The following is a 23,726-nucleotide window of genomic DNA, read 5'->3' on the forward strand; positions in this document are numbered from 1 at the left end:
GTTGTGGACGGCCACACCAATGAGCTTGGAGTTATTCTATAAACTCTTTATAGGCTTATTTGTGCAGCTCTCCACAGCAGACTCCCTGTTTCTCATGGAGAATTAATTGTCCATCCATGAATTCTACAAAATCTTCCAAATAAATAGTAGTAAACACGATTACAACCTAGTTTTGCTTGAAATTAAATGCCACTATATATGTAGCATGTGGCACTGAATGCAACATATCACTCTTGAGGGATGCTGGCACACAACAGAACCGTGATTGCTTTTACAGCTTGTGAGTTAAGCTGTAGCAGAAGCCCCTGGCCATCTGTGGTCGGTGCCGTCTAGCTAAAGCAGTTGTGACCACAGGTTTGCAGGCTAAGTTACAGCTAACCCCATTCAGAGAACCTAGGATTTGCTGAGTCTTTCTTCCTTTGGTGTTTGATGGCTATTGTTTATGATGGCGCACAACATACGCAGAAGGTAAAGAAAAAAATGTTCCAAATGGACAAAATTAAAATGCCCAGATTGGGATTTACTGCAATTTCCATTGCAATGAATTCTCAGATGCTTATTTGTTCTTGATGGGTTGTAGTTTAAGAGAGAGGCAGTTTTATTGCCCAGTTTCTTCCCAGCTCCTTCACTTAATAAAGGTAAGAAAGGTCTCTTCTGTTCAGGGTGCCTCAGAAGTTTCAAATGAATCATCTCTTCCACATGTTTGCCTAATGAGTGCATGTCTGCACTTGCTCTTTTCCAACACATCATCACAAGCTGTCTGTGGCTATGGGGTCACAAGGCGGTGTGATCTTAGCCGGTGCTAGTGTGCTTTTGTTTCAATACCATTATTGTAAAGCAAAACAATTGTATTTGTATGCCTTTATTTTCTATGTGTGACTTTTTTGTACCTTTTCAATAATTAAAGCAAACTGTACCTCCAGACTGAAGTCATAACTCAAACTGTACCTCCAGACTAAAGTAGCAAACTTAGTTAAAGAGGGGAAAAAGAACCGGATAAAATGACCTCAACTGCCTTCTGGAATATATTAGCTCTATGTTCTTGTACCATAAAGGCAAGAGATGGCCACATCACAAACACTGCGAGTGAATTTTAAAGCCTTCAAGCCAAAGACAGCTAGTTAGTCTGTTTGCACCTTAAGACTGTGCGGTGCCTGTTGTGAATTCCTCCAGTTGGTTTGTTTTATATAGACTGTTATTTTGGATGATCCAGCGTAGCATGTGTGTAATTACAGCATGTGTGTCTAAACAGAGACTCATATGGGGACATGCTGTCATAAAGCATCAAAGTGAACAGTATTTGTTTGATTGGAGGGCATGTAAGGGCATGCAGCCCACAGGAGCCTTGCAGCTCTACATTAAGCCCCTAGGAAGAGTTATGCCACGGATCAAAGATCCACCAAGGCCAATGTAGCATCTTAGAAGACCACGAATGGAGTTGCCATCCAATCTAAACTTTGTGGAAGCTTAGCGCACAGGAAGGGATATTATTTCTCTCTTGTTGCTATATCTAGACCTCACCGGCTTTTTATATCTGTAAGCCAAAGGAAAGGCAACAATCACAATCATTTTCAGAAATTGGTTGTCTGGGTCATGAAACTGTGGGTTTTTAAATTTATGTTTTATGGGGAAAAAAAAAATATACAGCAAAGACAAAGGAAGAAAACACTGCAAGGCAGAAGCAGTCTAGGAGAAATGATAGAGGGAGAAGCGATGACGCTTGAGGGAAAAAATGAGAGAAGGAGGGAGAAGAGCAAGGAAAGAGCGCTGGAGAGGGAGGGGAGAAAGGAAAGAAGCACTGCAGCACAGTATATAGCAGTAACTCAAAGCCACGTCAGCATGATAGAACACAGAAAAGTGGAACCCCAGGCTTCCCTCCCATCCACCAACCATATTTTCGCTGCTTTTTCATCACCCAGCTCCTCCTGCTGCGACATTAAATATTACAGGGCAATGCATCTGATGTGCACTTTCATTATCGTTCTTTTACCAACATTTGCTAAAAGTGTCCACACGTGGTAAGCAATTTGTTTCAGTAAAAAATACAGACGCACTTGGACATGCATTAGCAAGATGTCAACATGTTTGCAGGGGACTTAAAGATTAAACAGCAGGCACAGCCATTTTAAAACCTAGAAGTTAAAGGTAGAGTCGAGATAAATTATCAGCTTATGCTAATGGACAAAACTGCGAATCTGGAGGGGGAGAAAGGAACAGGCTAGACGGGAGCAAATGCAAAATGCTATCCAGCCAAGTTAAGACGTTATATTTGGAGTTTAATGTGAAGTAGGATTAAAGGTCACGAAAGCCAAACAGATGGTAAGACTTTAACTTTAAAACCTGGGGAAATGTCTTTAAGCAGAAAAAGGTTTATTCCCGCTAAAAAGGAGTTTTTCCTTCTCACTGTCACCGAGTGTTTGCTCATAGGGGGTTGTCTGATTGTAGGGGTTTTCTCTCTATAATTGTACGGTGTTTGCGTTACGATATAGAGCACCTTGAGGTGATTGCTGATGTGATTTGGCGTTATTGTAGTGTTATGTGTTTCATGTTTGAAAGAGGAGAAATTCTTCATTGCAAGTTTTTAAATTACTTCTTAGTTGAACATGTGCAGCATGAAAAGTTCCTTGAGTCATATACTCACCTGGGTACAGCTGTTTGGTGGGGGCACTGAGCTGGGCATCTTTGGATACTCTGTAAGCCACATCGGGTCCTTGTGATGACCTTCTATGTGAGCACAATCCCGTTGTTTTCGTAACACCTTCGGGTAAACTGTGAAAATCTAAAATCTTCAAGAGGTCTGCTGGTTCCACTGCAGAGAAGAGAGAGAGAAACACACAAAAAGGACATTAGATTCATATTCAACAAACTTAACTTCGGAGCATTTGGCTAGTCTCTATGAAGGCCAGCGCATTGCTAAAACAATGCCACTGCAGAGTTTGTGCAACTCCAAACTTCTGCATATTAAGCAAGCCTTAATTATGGCACACTCAATCTATTTTCTGTCCTTTGCTGACTTAGAAGCACTAGTTACTCAGCAGGAGACTCCACTGTTGTGGTTCAGTGAAGATTTCTGTTATCCATTTAGGCGCTAAACAGAGACATGCCCATTTATAGATCACCCATGATCACTGGTTTCAGCTGCACCAAAACCCATCCTTCCATCTCTTTCCCTGCTTTGTTAAATCTACCGCTGCCTCCCTTAGACCACAACCATGCAATTAGCACACTCTCAAGCCGGTCGTCCAAGCTGTAACCAGGCCACCACAGAAGTACACTAGGTCAGAACAATGTGACACGAGGTTTGACCCTGGACCGCACTGTCACATGCCAAAACCACCCAGGACAAACAGCTGTTCCTGCAGCCAGATGCACAGATAGCAAGCTACCCAATGACACACATTAGTACCAAGCATTGCCCAAGAAAGGTTCTGGACAATAGCACACAGAGTCACGACTATAGGGACGGTCACATAATGACTGAGGATCAAAGGCTGTCCTCATTTTTGAAAGGACAATCTAAAAAAAGGACAACAGAGGGGGTTATGGCAGTAGAGTTAGGAAAGAAAAAAAGAAAGCATTTTTGTATTGTTATGTGAATACCAAGGGCCAACCCACTAGACAAGATTAAAAACACGCCCACACACAGGTAAAGCTGTGTCTTTTTCGGTCTACACAGACCACACACATTGTTTAAAAAAATGTTCAATGGTCCCATCCATCTAAGAGTGAAAGGGCTGCTAAGAAAGGTGAACAGGCATCTCTAAATAGTCTTTGAGTGCATTCTCCATTGCCCTGCAGCAACCTCCAGCTGGATGTCATTACACATGACTCACGTTCAGAGCAGATCAATTAAAAAGAAAAAAAGGGGGGGAGGGGGGCGTCCTAAACAGAGGTTTTCAGTTAAGAGTACTTTGGATGCACGTGTTCCTCTGCAGCTGTGCAGGCTTCGTAAAAGAAAAACTTCCTCCTCATCCTCGAAGGTTTGATTGCATGTTTCCGACATTACAAAGAACTAGCTAAAGAGGGCTGCTGATGTCTAAGGCTACAATTAGTAAAATAAAAATCATACTGTTTTTATTTGTTTGCTTGTTTTACTAAAACATCAGGTTGGCAATGAACACAAAGCAAGAATGCTGAAGCATCTGTTTCCAGTTCAGATATTACTTTGTAAAGGCAAGAAAGTTGTACGATTCAAGTCGTGTCCGAGTTACACTGTGTTGTTGTGCTGGGGTCATATTAGGCAAAAGTGGTTAAGGGATTTGTGATAGCAGCTCTTTTACACCCACTGCACCCATCTGTTTAAAACCCCAACAAGTCAAGCCTGTGAGTATGTCAAAAAGATAACTACTCTTATATTCCTGTCAGTCCAAACCCACAGGATGACAGAGCCTCTGCGCGGGTGAAGGGTCTAAACACAAAGAGCTTCGTCTGTCATCAGCTCACAATGAAGCAGCAGCTCACGCAGCAGCCAGAAAATGTCTATCATTCAGTCATGATGACAGAGGTTCACCTAATGAGGCTTACTTTCAGAGCTCAGCAGCAGAGTAATGATATATCACATGTGCTTCTTGTACAAATTTCCTCATTGATAGATTACTAATCCGCATTCGTGTTCTACATCATTATTGCTTCATGAACAAAAGGTCAGAAGAGCCTATTCCTACTGAAGGAGTCACGCGGCACAAGGCGAACAAAGCCTGTGAAAACTTGGTCCACCTATCATCATATAGACTGATTTTTAAGGCCAATATGTTTCAAAATATCCACTGATTTTATTTTTTCAAACACGTGAACAGATTTCCATAAAATTCATTATGTGTAGATATTGATTTACCCTTTGTGTTACTCGACTCTGTTCAGGTTAGCTGCTTGTTGTGTTTGTGGCAGAGTTTTGCGATACAAACAGGGAGGGTGCAGTGCCCTCTGGTGGACAAACTATGCAACGCTAACACTCATAACATGGTTGAAGGGTGTTTCTCCTCTCTCTTGATTTCATTTTCATTTTTCATTTAGCAACTGTTATAAAAACAAATACCAACAGACTGGCAATTAGATAATATCAGCCTGCTGATACATTGGTCACCCTCCAGAGTTGAAAAAGTTTAGAATACTTTAACTCATTTAAAGTATGCATTTGCTTTCAATATCTGTGTCATTCCTCAATTGATAATGTGAGAAATATTTGGCCGAAAAAACAACTTACCCTGTATCTTCACACTTCTTAAATGGCATTAGCAAGCACAATCTATTCATCAAAATATCCATCTGAAGCCTCTATAATCCATTATTAACCACACAGGAAGATTATTTATAAGGCTGATGCATTAAGCATAGAATCACAGAAACATTTTTGTTATTTGCTACAATTTTTGAGAGGGACCACAAAATGCAAATATCTCTGCTGTTCCCCAGCAGACTTCTTTGCCCCAACAGTCATTCCCTTTAACCTGCCAACATCTAACAGCGCTCACTGGGAGACAGATCAATTGATAACTGCACAGAGGCAGTCCATACAAGGGATGGAAATAACTATCTCACAGCTGACACAGTGACCACTGTCTAAATGATGCAGCTTAGTAGTGTGGTCATAAAGTCAGTACACAGTGTTGCAATCCAATAGTAATGCTCAGGTGGTGGCGTACTGTGGTGTCTTTGATTCTCAGACTGTTTCAACCAGCAAGCCACAACCTCCCTTTTCCATCTCACCTCCTCATACATCTTCATGTAATCTCCTTCTATCACACACTGTCCCCGTGTCCTTATTTGGACACAACCTTGCTATTCCCCACTGCTGCAGACTCTGGTGGTGACAGGTAAAAACACCAAGTTCAACTTTAACTCACTGATAAAAAAAAAAGCCTGATTTTTTAGCCTGTGCTTCTAGACCGTAGGGGTAATTTAACACAACCCCTTTTTATCATTTTGTATGAAGTATAAACACAAACAGATACACTACCTCCACTTATGAGATGTTTCCAACAAGCCATTTTATTAAGTCACAGACAAATACTGACAAGTTAGATCAAATATTTTTGTGCTACAGCCACTTAAACTCAGATTAATACTCAATAACAAGTTAGTAATAACATCCAGGTCAGTACTAAGGGGAGAAAAAAAGGAGGATGTTTGTAAGGAGCACCCAGCGACCCTTTCCAAGGAGTGTTGCTTTTGCTAATCCACACTGACATGATCAAATGTCAGCGTGGATTAGCAAATTGGAAGGGAGCATCAGGACAGCATTCTTTCATATCCAGTTCAGAGCATCCATAAGTCAATTTCTTATATTATTCTTTTATCCTCATATAAAATCCTTTTGGTTTCAGGTGAGGTTATGGATGCGCCTGGTCCTTAAAGCAACCTCAGGGATCGGTCACCTGGAGGTGAACCAAGGTGGAGCCTGCCAATAGGATTAAAAGAGAAGGGGGTAGACTAAAGGAAAGCATAATATAACAGCTATAAAATAAAAGCCCTATTGAAAAACCCATTTGAGAATCAGCCAAAAGCGCGTCCCTTTCAATAAAGCAATCTTTTTGGGCACTTCAGAGCACAAACACCAACATTATCGCCTATGTTTCCATCATCCGTTAACACATACGCACTTTCATTTACAGATTTCTGTCACAGGCAGTCGACTTTTTTGACCACATCCTAAACCACAGGTATGGCTCTCAATCCCACCTTGTTAACCTGAGATGTTTACCCACTTAGCATGGCAGATCCCTCAAGAGACCAACACCTGAGGTGCTGGATGCTAAAAATAATTTTCTCCCAGACCACAGCCCCTCACATCCAAGACGCTGGCTCTCCATACATACACAGAAAACTGTTTACATGACACGGTCTTGTGTACATTTGCTCACCCAATGGATCTGCTGTAGCACTTTTGCTGTTGTTTTTACTGCTTTCATGCAAGTGGATGTGACACAAATATGGTAAATGGCATTCCTTAAGCTTTAGTACTCTACAGGAACTCCTTCAGTGTAAATAAAAACATTATACTTCTCATGTTACCTGCGCATGCTTCCACTAAATACTGAAGCACCATTCAAGATGTGAAATAAGCAATGCCACATGAATCCTGCATGAAAAGTAAACCTGCACTGCCACCACTCAGAACATCGGGTGGTATTAGCAAGACTGTGAAATTAATGGATCTTTTCTCAGTAATGAAAACTACGACCTGAACACAAAATTTTTCTTTCTATGAAACTTTCTGTTGGTTTTTGAGAGTGGCTGTAATCCTACAGTTAGTGCGTCCCCATCCATGTACAAAGAAAAAACCCTGTACATTGGATACATATATTAGCCACCAAATTACTTTGATCTTTGATGTGACATGCTAAAAAAAGCCGTTTATGGTTTTGTTTGTCAAGCACAGGTCGTCACAGTGGAATAAAGTGTAATGAATTCATAAAGTCTGAGTTAATTTGAAAGGTGTGGTGAAACATTACATTGCAACAAACTGTTATACAAAGAAGTTGGCAGAAAGGTCTTTTATAAATCTTCCCCTCCCTACCTAACTACACCTTTTTTATTTCAGATTTTCTCTCTTTATGTGAACAGTAGCTCGAGTGCCACATTCTTAATCCACATTCGGCTCCGTGCCAGGACTGTGGTGGATCCCATTCCCCTAAACATCCATCTACCGTCTACTTCCACTAACGCACACATACGTGTACACACACAGAGTCTCTGTGACAACACTCAGCGACTCCAGACAGCAGCATTTCATTTGACAGGAGGAGGGGTGCCGGACCACTGAATTAGGACTTTTTCATGGTGGTGGGGTGGATTAACATTCTTCCCTCTTTCACTGCCTCCTCCTCCAGCCCTTCCTGAAGTGAGGCCTAACTCTCCAGGCACATGCTTGACCTGGCGCTGAGGACAAGGAGTAATTAGCACTCATAAAGAGGACCCTGGCTTCTCTTGGTAATCAGCACAGTCAAAAACAAGAATGCCCAAAGAGAGACTTCCCCCTCCTAGTGCGCATCACAGATGGGGAGGGTCTGGGAGTCTTTTTTTATTTCACCTGATTCTGTTATAAAACTTGAAGCCAAGTGTTATGAAGCTGGAGCCACACTGTGAGTACAGCAGGTTACAATTAGGGTCCTGGCTTTAATTACTTAAAGCAAGACTATGTAACTTTAAAAATAGGGTGATGTAAGGCATTCCTACAGTTCAAAATTGAAAGCAGAATTCATAACCAACAAAACACACAACCAAGTAGCCTCAGGGGTTTTACACATAAGATATATTTGGACCGGCATGACTCATGCGGGTGGATATTATCTAGTTCACCAACTTACTTTTGTAACTTACCCTTCTGCAACACCTCATTTGAATATTTATTGTTATTATTCCATATTTGTCCTTCAGCAAAACACTTTGCTTTACAATCTGAAGCGGAAAGATTTATCTTAAAACTGGCTTAGATCCTGACAGAAAATGCCTAATCAGTACAAATTATTTGAGATTTTTTGCCATCCTTTTTCTTTCCCCGTTAATGGTTCACATTTAATCCCATAAAAGTAACAAACCTTTTATTAAGTTTGCAGATGTTGTCTTAAGATGTGAACTCCTGCAAATGTACAGCATATTAGATCCAGAGCATGAAGGAAAAAAATGAACACACCTCCATCAGCGCTGACCTTAAGTTGTTGCTTCTGGGTTTCATGTGACCAGACATGAGAATCATACTGTAGGCATTATGCTCATGCTAGACTAAGCACATTATACACACTGCACGGGCACATGTTACTGCAGATGCATGTGTAAACTAATGCAAGCACATACCGGAATGGGATGCCAGTACCCAAGATGGTAATCATCTCCACAACTTTAATTAACTCGTAAACTATAACTAGACTGGTTTCTTGCCAATCACACTTCTCTGCATGCGCTGCAGTGAGGCTCAGACAAAGTTTTAAGTTGTGGCAAAGCATTGAAATCACCTTAAAAAAACACCTACACTGAATACCAAGTGAATGTGAAAGTTCCTGTTAGCGTAAACTATATAAAGAGAATCACAGGGCCACAACACATTACACCGACAGGAACTTTTCAGCCATACAAACTCACGTCATGAAGCTCCCAGCATACAGTATTGTTGATGAAGTTAATGCCAGAGGTCTCGGACTTTGCAAGTACTGAGTCAGCGGAGTGTTGGTGACTATTATACACCATGTGGGTCAGCACTACGTGACCCAACTTTATATGGTCTGCCACTTTGTGGTTGAACTACTGTGGTTTCTAAACACTTCCACTTTGCAATAATACCACTTAAGTTGTTCATCGAATATCAAGGAGGTAAGAAATCTCACAAACGGACAGTGTCATAAAAAATGTCACCCATTTGTGACATTTTGGTCTCAAGTTTCTGGTAATTGCTAGAGTAAAAGTGACAACAAAGAGGTATTTGGTGCTGCACCAAAAACCTCTATGCTTTGATTGTTAGCAGGTTGCTGCAGTTGCCAACTGATTACATGGAAGACAGTGACTTTTCTGCAAACACTGGCAAACTACTCAGCAACTGGTCATGAAACTGTAAGAAGAGTGAAACAAACTGGAAACCTATACCATTTTCCTTGGAAAAACCTATACCATGGTAAAAGTAAACACTTTACCATTTGAAATGTGTCTGCTGCAATTCAGCTCAAGTTACAAGTCTAGATGCCTTTGCTACTGTTAGCATTAGCAATAGCAACCATCATGTCCTCAGCAGGGTTGTACTTTACAAAGATCCAAGTAGGGATGAACCAAAGTATGAACCCAATATTGGCATCAACTGATATTTGCGCTGCTGACAAAAAAAAAAGAAAAGAAAAGAAAAAGAAAGATGGAATTTATTCATGTCATTGGTGGAAGTTTATTTGTTGTATTGCATTACCTTTGCACAAACTAAATGAGCTGGAAAAACTTTAAAACATGTCCAGAGAGAGAGAGAATAAATGAGCACAAAAACAAAAGCTTGAGAAAAGAAAAAAAATTAATTGGTTTCAGGTATCACCCACATTGCTCGTTTAAACACTGGCATTGGTATTGAATTTAACAATCAGTGCAACCCAAGTAGCAATACACAGTACATCTAGTTAATGACTAGATCATAAGAAAATGTTTTCTTAGGCAACAACTTCCAAAGGCAACAAAGGCCAGTGTTTAGTCTGTAAATGACTTCACATGCCAGTATCAGTTTCATTTTATCCGCCAGCTTCAGTCCCAGACATTTCAGGACACTGACCCAGTGACCAGCTGAAAAAGCTGCACAAGGATAAAGCAGCAGGGAAGATAGGAGGAGAGGAGGACATGAGAAGCCCGGGATCGTTTTGTTTACATATCCACTGCATTTGTTCCTGTGGTTTTGATCAAATAAATCTGACATTCATTTAAAATATGAAACATTAGCTCAAGCCTAGTTGCAAAATGACAAGACACTAAAAAAATGACAAGCAGGTAGGATTCACACACAGACACACACCTGAAAGATGATCCAGACAACAGAGTTTTCCTGACCTGAGCTTCCTCAATGCAGTCTGATGCTCTGTACTTTAGCTGCACTCTTATTGCTTTAACAGTGTAAATGCCATATGGTTTACTTCACTGTCTCCACGCTGCAGCTCACAGCGCTGAAGATAAATCATTGTCTGCCGTCCACCACAGAGTCAAGATTCCACTGTGCACCTCTCATTTTACAGCAAAAACTACAGAATTGGTTCTTTTGAAGCGCATATGCGATCCATGTTATCTCTCACTTATTAAGTCTTTTCTCATTCCGCCCACTGTGGTTTTGTCTTTTTCGGCAGCTTCTGTTTTATTTTTTAATCTCTCTGTGCAACCTTCTTCCACACACAGACTGCCTGTTTTATCTTTTTCCTTTTTTCTGCACTGAAGCCTTCCCCTCATTCTGCCTCTCCCACAAGCAGATATGGTTTTAATAGCTGACTGCTGAGAAATTCATGATAAAGGAGAGCCTTGCAGCACTGACATTACGGAACCATTTCCTCTCGGAAAGCCTCACAAAGAACAGCTCCAGCACCAACACACTGGGACAACGCAATGAAACAGAATAATAAATACAAAATCCTGCACAATAATGATGCTTTTGTCTTCGTTGAGGACTATCCAGCACTGCCTATCAAACCTATTTGCCTCGACGGAGCTGCTGTGCCTCACAGCTAATGATGGGAATCAAATGTGCAATGTTTTCTCACCAAGAAGGTGTTTCATCATCTTTAGTGAACTCATTGACCCATAATGAAATAGTCCCACTCAGCCCACATAATCAATAATATAGTGGTTAAACATATGTGTGGTGGAACATGGGTTATATTTTGTGTGTGCAAAAAAAAATCCAATTATATTTCTAAATTGGGAATGTTTACATTCATAGGCATGGCTAAGGAGAAGTAAATGAAAGCATAATTTCAAGGCGCACATCAAGCTTGTCAGTGATGAGAATGGAAATCACAGAGAAAAGAATGAGGAAAGTTTTTTCTTTCTTTTAAAAGCAAGCCAATGAAGTGTGAAAAGGCATGAAAACAACAGGAATATATAAACTATCAGTCATATTTCTCATTATACAGTCTTTATATGAAACTTGCAGAAAAACAAAACCTTGCCATCTCATCACGGTGCCAGATAACATGCAACGAGCTGCACTGACAGCCAAGTCAACCATCAATTCATCTCCTGCTGACACTTTAACCAGTGTCACAGTTGAGCAACATCAAGCCTGTGGGTGAACAGAAGTTAAAGCATGAGTAAATCTCAGGAATGACAGACAGCTGCAGTATAAGTGATCAAAATCAGCTGCTAACTATGATAAGATGCACAGTCTTGAAGTCTTGAAGAAATGATCCTTCAGGTTAATTTCATTGAGGAAGATCTGTTCCCTGACAGTTTGCTTTTGTTCCTCTATGTGTCAGAGTGATGCTGTAGTCCCGTTCTGTTGCTCTATTTTTCATCATTTTTGCTTTCCCACTTTGTCAAACTCACTCCTTTAACAATTTTGACATAACTGTGTTCTGAAAACCAGTCACTTCCTGTTCTTGAAGTAGCCTTTACTTTTTAAGAATTCTGCCTTCCACGTAAAATGCAGCCCTCCGTTCCCTACCCATCACGGCCTCGTCCTCCTGGGTTTCCTTTTACTAACTCTACATTATCACCACTAGCATCTTGACTCTGGAGGTCCTGCACTAGCTCCGAACTTCATTTAGAGCATCACTGTATGACATTGCTTCTTATCATGAGTCTGTTCACAAAACTGTAACTCAAAACTCTAAATTACACAATTTTTGTTGTTTTTTTACTTTCATTGGAAACATTTTCTGGGTTTTTCATGCAAACAGAGTAAATGACATCAATGCCACAGGCCATAGTTTGTATTCTGAGTACAACTTGTGGTTGAGTTTGCATAACAAAAAAGAGTTTTGGCCTAGGATAGGGAAAGATTGCGGTTTTGGTTAGCATATCAGTGCAACCAAAAAACTTTTTGTCTCAGTTTTTAGCTTTATAATGTGTAGCTTTTCAATATCTAATGCGAGCAATAGTATTCACTAAACCGCGTACTGTACGTGTAAAAGTTTTATTGTGTTTTAAATTATGCTATTTTGTTGCAAGATGTTTTGACAGTGAACATTTTCCTCTTATATTGTCACCATTTTGCAACTGGGAAGATAATAAGAAACAGGGTTTCCTTTCCGGGACCTTTAGCCTTCATTGAGCTTGCTTTGGCAAATTAGTGAAACTCAAGCTTGTTCCTTTGTTGCTCCCTTGTAAGTTCATTGAGGCTGGTTTCATGACAAAACACTGCTAAATAAGCAAAACCTTACTTTTTACTGTGTTATTATTTCAACTCCTTCTAAATTTGTCAGCCAATAAATTAAAGAGTACATGGGGCTACAGTAAAGTTTTTAGAGTGACCAAAAAGCCATTGTATTTCCCCCTAGTAGGAAAAAAAATGCTTACACTCAGTATTTCTGCTGCCCAGGCTGTGGCTTAGCTCGGGCTGGGGAAGGGGGAATGGGGTTGGAAAGGATGAGTCATACATTGCTTTCCATGCTCAATGATTATAATACCCCATTACAGAGAGAAGCACTGTTTCCCAGCTAAAGTGAATACTCGGCTTGTGAGCCTGGACCAGAATTCACTTTTCACTCTGCCATGCACTACACGCTGCAACAAAGCATACGGTTGAAATCAAAAACAGGCGTGGGGGGTTGCATCATTAGGTAGAGCATCCAACTTTTACATCACTCGTAGGGTCATGTTGACATTTCCAACACCACTGTCTCCATTCTGAGAGTGTAAGGAACACATCGTCCCCGTTTGCTTGTAGTTTGGAGCTATCTATCCATCTATGTCGGTGTGCTTTTAGCAATAAGCTAATTTGGAGAAAAATCTACCACTGGCTTCAAATCAAGCACACTGTGTCATGAGTACAGAGGACCATTGAGCGGTTCAACACAATTATTTGAACCTTAATTAGTCTGGAAAGGACTAGACGATATACTTTCCAAGATATGGCAAATAACGAACTATTTGTGCAGCACAAAGGATCTCCTTAACTCTGACACGGGGTCAAAAACTTGTCCTGCATATTTTGCTTTATCTTCCATGCTATTATCAGGCATTAGGGCTGATTTACAGAGTCGTTTCCACAAAGCCTGTATTTACAGGGCTGAAGTGGCACATGCAGTTGCAGGGTCACTGCTTCTCCCCACAGAACAGCTAACTCGGATTCCTTCCTCAGCGCCATGGCAATAGGCACACACAAGAAGCCACTTTTTCTCATCGCCATTTATCTGATTGAGTTTGACGTGACCTCAGGATTGCCACTTCAAGGTAAGTAAGAAAAGCCCTTCAGAAATTACAGTTACATTCTCACTGGAAGATTGAAGCTAAGGCAGATTGGTGATGGTAACATAAATCTGAATATCCCTCTTAAGGTTAAAACCCAATGTTGTAAATGAAACATTGGCATTGTTGCCTTTAATTTATATAAACTGATATGCAATTACCAATCAGGAAGTAATGTCATTGGTTAAAATCTCTCTGGTCACAGTATCTTTTATGATTTTTTTCTTACTGGGCTCATGAAAAACGGTATATGGAAAAAAAAAAGTCAAAATCAGAGTAAGCCACATAAATTCCTTTTGAAAACGAGTTTTCCAGATATGAGACTATAAATAAAAAACAGCTGTGGACCAGCTGCAGTCGACCTTTAACCCTGCCATAAACCTGGCGTGCTTAAACAGAAAGAACCTTTTAACAGCCCTCAATGTGTATGTGCAAACCTTGCTGAAATGCAAGGCGTAGCATCATTATTTTTATAAAATCTGCTCTAAGACTGCAGATGTTATTTGATTAGAAATCTTCTCTAAAACTAGCACAGAATGTATTTTCACTTGAAAAAAAATGCAGCAGTATTTTTTTTTCATGGTCCCCTGTTCCACATAGAATGGGAAGAAAACATCTGGAAGCCATTTTTTCTGGCTTTTTGAAGGGCTTAGCAGACAGCACAATGGAACTTATCAAGTCCAGATGGGAAGGAGCTCAGAGAAACAGCGAGGCCTTCTTCTCTATATTTCTTTAAAACTTATGTAGAGAATCAACATATATCAGTTCTTACTGTATAGGGTATTTCTCAAGTCGTTACCATATTTTGTGATCTATTAGCCTGTCAGCCTTTTCTTCCAATATTTTCAATGCCCTTGGTGACTTTGGCCAAAACCCATTCATGTTTTCATTTGCACAAGGTATTCAAAGAATGTTATTTCAGCATTTTCGATCTGAACTGGTTTAAATGTCTGGTATTAACAAGGGTGATCCAAAAAAAAAACTTTTACTAATTAAACAACAACAAACCAAAGAAAAAAGAGTCAAAGCAGATTATCTAATACTTGTGAAAAGAGTCCATTGATTGAGGAGGCCAGATTAAAAAATGCAAGTCAGCAGAAACACAAAGGAAACCATTTGTAAAATAAGCTAGATTTATTCTATAGCAGTTATACTGTGTCCCACAGACATGTGAAAACATCAGTAAGCTAAAAAGTCGAGACTACACATATCAATCAATCCTAATTTGAATTCTGCATTTCAGGGTTTATATTGGCTTCAAACTGTTGCAAAGGTTCTTTGAAAAGCTCACATCTTACCCTGCTGCCTCCAAGACACAGAGAAGAATTATGGGAAGCAAAGATGAGAGGAGCTACACTATAAAGAATGCCTCTCTTCAGGCAGTGAAACTGTAAACCTGACAGCAGTCCTGACCTTCACTTTTGAACTCTGACCCCTCTTCAAATTCTTGTCCAGGGCCTTCTGTTATTACCACTTTTCACATAGCTTAAACTGAGTTTTTCCTCTCTAATACCAAGACAAGGTCTTTCTAAACGTAAGTCTACTGAAAGACAAACTGACCGCAAAATATTAAAATATATACACTGTGATACAAGTATATAACTTAATCACAGTATAAATTCAATGCATATTTCTGTATTTGTCTTTATAAAATAATGAGTAAGGAGCTTATTCCACATAATTCAATTCTGGTCAGCATCAAATAAGCTAAGCTACATTTAACAGCAGACACACAGCATTAAGACTGTCTTTTATACTTTAAGAGAGACTGTAATAAAGCTGCAACAAATTAGCTTAGCTCTACATAGCAGGCTATTTTAACATCGTTTTCCCAACTGCGTTAGTTTATAGAATGTGGCGTTTTAGTATTTGTTTATTAACTCATTTCTGTGTTTCAAAATGTATCACATGCCAACAGTTCACAATGGAAAAGGCTCTGAATCAAATGTAGTGAAAATGTAGTTATGCTTCATGGGTAAGTAACCCGTTGTGTAAAGAATATGCTAACTGCTAATAGGTTAGGCCTTGCTGTATTGTTTGCTTGTCTTTTTATTGAGCTCTATACGCATTTTAGTTATAGGAAATACATTAATTATAGATTTATGAACACATTATATATCATTTGATAAGAAATTTGTTGGGCTATGATCTTGACTGGGTATTGTATTCAAAACAAAAACCATTGTGGAATTAGCATCATACTACCTAAACAGCTGGTGATAAAACATGAATACAACATTAATTCTTTAGTAAATGGTATTTGCTCAACTGTCCTTTTTTGATTTCAGTGTTAAACAAAAACAAAACAAAAAAGCATACTTAAAATTTTGGTTTTTAATTTAACCATAGCTGACAAGCCCTAAACAATTAGTATTGTATGCCTGGGCAGGTCTCTACTAGTCTTCAGCTTGATGCATTTTGGTCCTCCCTCAGGCTAAGAGGTGATGAGGCTTAGGTCAGCAATAAGCTTTCACTTGTGATAAACTTGCTAGCTGTCAGTAATTATTTGTAGACTATTTGTCTTATCTGATTGTAAGAGGTCTAGAAAAGCCATTTAGCAAAAAAAAAAAAGAAAAGTTTTTATTAATAGCTAAACTGGATTTCATTTTTGCATTGCACAGTGTTTAACTGAAAGCAGCTAATTTTAAAAAATGAATGTAAAAATCTAAAAGATATTTGATGGACAGAATAATTAGTTCACAAAAAAAAAGCTTTCATGGAGTTGGCATGTTTCTTGCAATCAGTCATGAAGTGCTTCCTGTCTGGCGTGTGTCAAGTTTCAGAAAATATACCAGAACCCTTAGGGATTTCTTACAAAACTCTCGTTCCTCTCTGTCAGTTTCAAGAGATGATTAAATCCAGCCACCACCATCAAAATGACCTCAGGCCCACACTCTTTAATGTCCCACCAAAAATTCAACTCCTCCTCAGTCATCACAAATGACCCAGATTTGAGTCCAGCCAGCATACAGTGACCAAGGTTTTGTCCAGTTAATAACCAGTGTTTATAGGAAACATGAAAATAAACACTTTGCAGTAATTTTCTTAGTGTATATTCAACGACATGAACCTATAAAACCACTTCAACTTTATATGTTATCATGGCTTTCTAAACCGGAGTGCATTTTGAACTCCATAATGGGCTGTAATCAGGCATCACAACAAATTTACACCATCAGCACAATCATGGAAGCTTTTTAACTGCCCCGAGCAGACAGAAGAAGCTATCTGTTCATCTCAATGTCCTGTGTCAGACCTTCACAGCACACAGCAGCCCGCCACCCATGCCAGGCAGTCTTAAGGCGCTAATAATACATATAGGCCAAGCATAAACCCAACTGCATGCCCTCTCACCACTGAGACAAAGAGGTGGTCACTTCTCCAATTAAAATAAGCGGGCCTCTAACTGGCATACCAAACTATTATTTGTTCATGTTTTTGGACTAGACTCATCAAACTGTCAGTGAGAAACATCGGGAGAATTTATAGAATGCATTTAGTGAAAGATGTGTTTGCTTGAGCCTCAGTGCAGGGCCCCAGTGCTGTCCCCTGATGTGGAGTCCTTAAGGCGGCTCCACCCTACCACTTCAGAGGAGCTTCAGCCCCTCCTTCTTATGAAAATTATACTCATCCTTCTCATCTGCTGAAAAAGGAGCACTGGTAAAAGAGTATTTAGACTTTAAGATGCACCACAGCAATTACTCCTACATAATAAGTATGCCAGAGAAAAACTAGTTACTTATGATGGTTACTAATTAATACATATATTTCCTATTTTTTATGCATTGAAATAAATAAATGCACTTCAGCTATACTGCTTTGGCAAAGAAAGAAACAAAAAAAAACTTAAGCACAACTTGCAGATGAAACCTCCAAAAGCAGTCTTTTAATTCTTTTTGACAAGTTCCCATAGTTTCGGGGCACACCACCAAGATGAATACATTAAAGAGGAGGGGCAGACATCTGTGGTCCACTATGAGCGAAAAGGCAAAAAACTTTTCAGTGCAACGCTCCTCCAAAGTGCATCCACAAAAAAAGAAAGAAAAAAGCCCCACACAGCTGCATCTCACCTGAGCTCGCTTGCGACGTGATAAAAAGGAGAATCACGGATAAAGTGATTTGGACGTCCCTTATCCTCCGTTTAACTTTCCATCTTATATGGGTATCCATGACCGCCAGAGACGTCCACGGCAAAGTGGGTTCACTTTTTCAACAGCTAATTAGACTTGCAAAAACTTCTGGTCAGGACAATAAAAAAAAAAACTAAAAGCCAAAAAAGTCCCAGAGAAAAAAAGGGGGGAGGGGGGGTATATCGTTATTTCTCAAGCAGCCATAAGGGTTTGTTAGTGTGTGTTTTCCCCCAGCTGGTTGACGGACGGCCACCGTCTCTCCCGTACTCCTCTCTGCGCTTCTGAACTGTCCTGCACCGCTGCGCCTCCGATCTGAAGTGCTGGCCCCTCTCTTTCAGTCACGTAGAGCCCCTTCAACTCAACAGGGCAACACACACACGCACAGAAGAGGAAGAAGTCTTCCCCCCCAGGCTGTCACTCACTTTGCGGACAGGAGACTCGGGCAAATCAGAGGAGCCCGTATATTAGGGCCAGCCCTGTTATTGGCCGAGGGTGGGAGGAAAAGTTGAGGTGAAAGTTTCACGCCTCCAGCTCTTGCGCTCGGAATTCTTTTACATGGAGTCCGCTATTTCCAGAGAAGTGGTTCAGAGCGGGAAAAGCAAAACTGCTTTTTTATAGATGGAAAGGCGAGGTGTTTTATCTGCAAGAGCTGATTTATCTGGAGCTGATTGTCATGGGACTGCGAGAAAAATCGTGCTGTGCAATCCACAGGTGGACCCCCAGTGCTAGTTGATATAACAGTATACTGAGCCTAGATGATCAGATACATCTATTTATGACTTTTTGTAATGTTCTGCCTTTTAAATGAATCAGATATTTACTCTAAGGAATAATCCACTCAAAGCTCATATCTTTTTCATGTTAATCGGTGATCTACGGGCTTTAAACCTGTTGAATGTATGATGAAATAATGTGCTTGCAGATTTTATTACCCTCGGAAGTTTTTTCATTAGTACCACAACACTTTAATGTTTAAGAGTTAATAAAAGTAAATATGTAAAAGAATTTCCACCTTTTATGTGGTTTCTTTATCTAGAGCAGAGACGTGAATTCATTTAATATCATTCCCACATACAGCCCACTTTGATCTTATGCAGGCCAGACCAGTGAAACTACCCTTTATGTCAGTGTAGAGAAATTTAACTACACATTTAATCAATGCAAGATCTCAATATGAGAAAAAGAAGCTCAAATTCAACAGTATGTCTCACTCTCTCTACATGGCAAAGTAATGCCTCTGTAGTAAATTAAAGAAATCTCTCAGCATGACTCATTGGGCTTGAATTGTAAGAAGTAAATGTGTAAAACACAGAAATCTATTGCTTAATTGCTTTGGTGTTGTATGAACGGCCATAGGGGAAGTCTTTATCAGTAGGAAAAGCTGTAAAGCTTGTGAAAATACAGTTAAAAATGCCCAATTTCCTAAATTTCCAAAGCCATCCAATGGGCTCGAATGGAGTTTTTGCTTATGTTTGACAACCCAAATCTAGAGGAGCAGAGGTGGGTGGTGATCGATGATAAGAATTTATATGGCAGTGAAAGGGAAAAAAAATAACAGCTGAGGGTTAAAAAGAGAAACATCTCCAGGAGGACCAGGCTCAGGGAGGGTGGCCATGTGCCGCAAAGCTGGTTTGAAGGGGGGGGAAACAGGAAATGGAAAAGATGAGGATAGAGAGGCAACAAACAATGCAACACACAAGAAAACAACACTTAGTGCCATATAGTCACCAAATAACACTTTTTTTAGAGCTGAATGTAGCATGAGATTCAAACTTTCTGTTGTTTCAAGAACTGCCAAAAATGGCAGCTGTCTTTTATAAGCTGTCACATGCCTCCTCCAGTGGGGGGCAGACTTCTATTAATTGCCCAGTAAAAGTTGGTTCTACGCAAAGTAAACAAGCAGCAACATTGGAAACCGTGCCATGATGTCACATTGTGAAGTGGGATAGGATAGGAAAGGATGAGTCTGAACATGGTCCCTCTAACTTCAGACCTCTAAATTCAGACTAAGAGGTGTTGTATGTTACACGCTGTAGGATTTTTAAGAGCAACAGCTTTACTTGAAGGCTGTTAAGCTTGTTAGATTAGTTCAGCACCTTTGAAAGATCTCTCAGATGGCCTCTCTCAGATCCTCAGGTGACCTCTTTGACCACATGGAAAAACTCCTTGGTTTTAAAGACATTCATTTTTTCCCCTCTGTTGTTTGAAACGAAAAGCTTGTTCTAAAAAGCGGGGTAAAAATTTACATTAAGTATAAAGTAGTATTTCTAAACTGACCACTTAGCCATATACTGTAACCGTTATGTGGTAACATGGGTCAAATTATGGCCCGAGCCCTATATTTAGGGTGGGTTCATGCCTACACCACACTTGCCCACACTGTGTTAATCTCAGAGACTCCAAACTACTCCTGAACAAGGCCGTCACGAGCTTACTTAATTTGCCTTCTAACAAAAAGGATGTTGATACGCTAATGCTGGCACACTGCTGGTTAACTTTCATTTTAATTTTGACTTTCATCATTTGCTAAAAAACAGTTCCTGTGAGACGTAAGATAGGATATAGTGTCTAAAACAGGAAATTATGATTTACTCCTCAAGTGTTTCTATCCGTTTCTCCACGCTTTGTTTTCCACACACGCACCAAATGTCAGGCAAGCTATGACAGTCTGGCAGTCTGTCTGGCAAGCTATTACTATTACAGGGAGTGCAGAATTATTAGGCAAGTTGTATTTTTGAGGAATAATTTTATTATTGAACAACAACCATGTTCTCAATGAACCCAAAAAACTCATTAATATCAAAGCTGAATGTTTTTGGAAGTAGTTTTTAGTTTGTTTTTAGTTTGAGCTATTTTAGGGGGATATCTGTGTGTGCAGGTGACTATTACTGTGCATAATTATTAGGCAACTTAACAAAAAACAAATATATACCCATTTCAATTATTTATTTTTACCAGTGAAACCAATATAACATCTCCACATTCACAAATATACATTTCTGACATTCAAAAACAAAAACAAATCAGCGACCAATATAGCCACCTTTCTTTGCAAGGACACTCAAAAGCCTGCCATCCATGGATTCTGTCAGTGTTTTGATCTGTTCACCATCAACATTGCGTGCAGCAGCAACCACAGCCTCCCAGACACTGTTCAGAGAGGTGTACTGTTTTCCCTCCTTGTAAATCTCACATTTGATGATGGACCACAGGTTCTCAATGGGGTTCAGATCAGGTGAACAAGGTGGCCATGTCATTAGTTTTTCTTCTTTTATACCCTTTCTTGCCAGCCACGCTGTGGAGTACTTGGACGCGTGTGATGGAGCATTGTCCTGCATGAAAATCATGTTTTTCTTGAAGGATGCAGACTTCTTCCTGTACCACTGCTTGAAGACTGCTTCCAGAAACTGGCAGTAGGACTGGGAGTTGAGCTTGACTCCATCCTCAACCCGAAAAGGCCCCACAAGCTCATCTTTGATGATACCAGCCCAAACCAGTACTCCACCTCCACCTTGCTGGCGTCTGAGTCGGACTGGAGCTCTCTGCCCTTTACCAATCCAGCCACGGGCCCATCCATCTGGCCCATCAAGACTCACTCTCATTTCATCAGTCCATAAAACCTTAGAAAAACCAGTCTTGAGATATTTCTTGGCCCAGTCTTGACGTTTCAGCTTGTGTGTCTTGTTCAGTGGTGGTCGTCTTTCAGCCTTTCTTACCTTGGCCATGTCTCTGAGTATTGCACACCTTGTGCTTTTGGGCACTCCAGTGATGCTGCAGCTCTGAAATATGGCCAAACTGGTGGCAAGTAGCATCTTGGCAGCTGCACGCTTGACTTTTCTCAGTTCATGGGCAGTTATTTTGCGCCTTGGTTTTTCCACACGCTTCTTGCGACCCTGTTGACTATTTTGAATGAAACGCTTGATTGTTCGATGATCACGCTTCAGAAGCTTTGCAATTTTGAGACTGCTGCATCCCTCTGCAAGATATCTCACTATTTTTGACTTTTCTGAGCCTGTCAAGTCCTTCTTTTGACCCATTTTGCCAAAGGAAAGGACGTTGCCTAATAATTATGCACACCTGATATAGGGTGTTGATGTCATTAGACCACACCCCTTCTCATTACAGAGATGCACATCACCTAATATGCTTAATTGGTAGTAGGCTTTCGAACCTACACAGCTTGGAGTAAGACAACATGCATGAAGAGGATGATGTGGACAAAATACTCATTTGCCTAATAATTCTGCACTCCCTGTAATATTATTATTACTATTATTATCCAGCTTTTGCTCTCTTTTTTAATTCTTGTCTGCTGCTAGTGACACCTAAGGATGGTGAGATTGTGGCTGAAAAAAAGAAAAGTAGCTGAGAAATTCCACATCCTTGCTTGACAGTTTCCTCAGTAAACATATACTATGAGCAGAGTGGACCAGCTGTTCGCAGGCTCAAGCTTAGCCAAGTTATAATATTAGCAAAGTAAAGATTTATATAGCACTAAATCAAAGCATGCAGCACTGCATAATCTGCAGTCACATGTTGAGATTAGTTACAGTACCTGCCAGGTGGGCCCATAAATATATATTTGACTGGCACACATTGATTTGACCTTTAATTAAATATTATTTAAAAAAAAAAATTAGTTTGGAGGTTGAAAGGATTACTTAGGTCAGAGCTAAGCATTTAAAACTGCGTATGACACACGAACATGAGCTTTTAAACTGTTAACACCTGATTGCAGCAAATTGCATGTAATTTGTGCTTTTTCTCAGCGGGTTGGCGTTGATTGTATTATGGCTCCAAGACGGGAAAACATTAGAATACACTAGTCACAAAAGTAGAATGGAGGGAAATAAAGTCTGATTCCAGACTTTTGTCTTCAGTGCCCCTAACCAGTCACGTTTTATGGTGCCCAACCTGACCGCAACCTTAACCCTGAGCAGTAATCTTCATCTAAGGTGTGCTGGAATGATATGTTTACATTTCTATTACAGCTAAGTACATTTGAAACAGAAAATATTTTTGAATTTTAGAATACACCCATAAATCTCCTTCACAGTTTTACAGTGATAATTATCAGTGCAGCTGAAATACGTATAGCATGATGCCTCAACTAATGGCAAATCAACTCTTTGGGGAAAAATAGCACTGCCAATTCTGAAATTGGTAGTGCTATTGGTGGCCAAAGTGACTTTCTTTCTTTTCTTTTTGTCTTTTCATGACGTGTCGCTACGAAATATAGGAGCAAAATTGTTCTTTGATTGTTCCTACTGTAAGCCGTTTTAATGAAATTGCATATTAGTTTTAATAAAGCAATATAACCTAAGTCTCGTTCCCATTTATCTAATAGAAAATCTGTGAGTACGCAACCTTGAACTGGATAAGGAGAATTGGATGAATGGATGGAAAAAAAGCCCAATTGCAACTTAGAAATTTGAGTGCATAAATTTGACTTCCCCATTGTCAAACATGGAAATCAAGTGTTACACCTCTGAAATGGATCCAGCAGTTGAAATTAGGAGGTAAAATAGTAGTTTTGTCAGAAATGATGCCTAACTTGAAAAAAAAAAGGTGGCCATTTTGAAACCCCAAGTGGCTAGTGGGATGTTTAAGATTACTGAATATGAAGGGACAATTACAAGGTTTGATGTTTTTGTTGACATTACAGTTACTGTATGTGCATCACTAAAACATGCGTCTCGATCGCTTGGAAAGGAAGGAAAGTATAGAAAGCCACTTCTAAAT

The 23,726-nt window shown here is 39.9% G+C and overlaps 1 protein-coding gene across 3 annotated transcripts in view; it reads right to left on the minus strand.

Moving 5' to 3' along the window:
• col5a1 (procollagen, type V, alpha 1) overlaps positions 1–18,345 on the minus strand; it is a 73,963-nt gene extending 55,618 nt beyond the window's left edge. For all 3 annotated transcript variants that reach the window (XM_085280081.1, XM_085280080.1, XM_085280079.1), the window contains exons 1-2: positions 17,925–18,345; positions 2,642–2,809 (exon numbers count right to left, since the gene is read on the minus strand). In XM_085280081.1, the coding sequence (XP_085136207.1) occupies positions 2,642–2,809; positions 17,925–18,024 (268 nt within the window). In that variant the 5' untranslated portion in view covers positions 18,025–18,345. The remainder of the gene's footprint in view (positions 1–2,641; positions 2,810–17,924) is intronic.
• Between the last annotated feature and the right edge of the window lie 5,381 nt (positions 18,346–23,726).

The sequence above is a fragment of the Mchenga conophoros genome, linkage group LG7, assembly GCF_057382185.1.
Source record: "Mchenga conophoros isolate Kocher_MC1m ecotype Shallow Benthic linkage group LG7, M_conophoros_male_GT1.1, whole genome shotgun sequence".
Classification (NCBI taxonomy): domain Eukaryota; kingdom Metazoa; phylum Chordata; class Actinopteri; order Cichliformes; family Cichlidae; genus Mchenga; species Mchenga conophoros.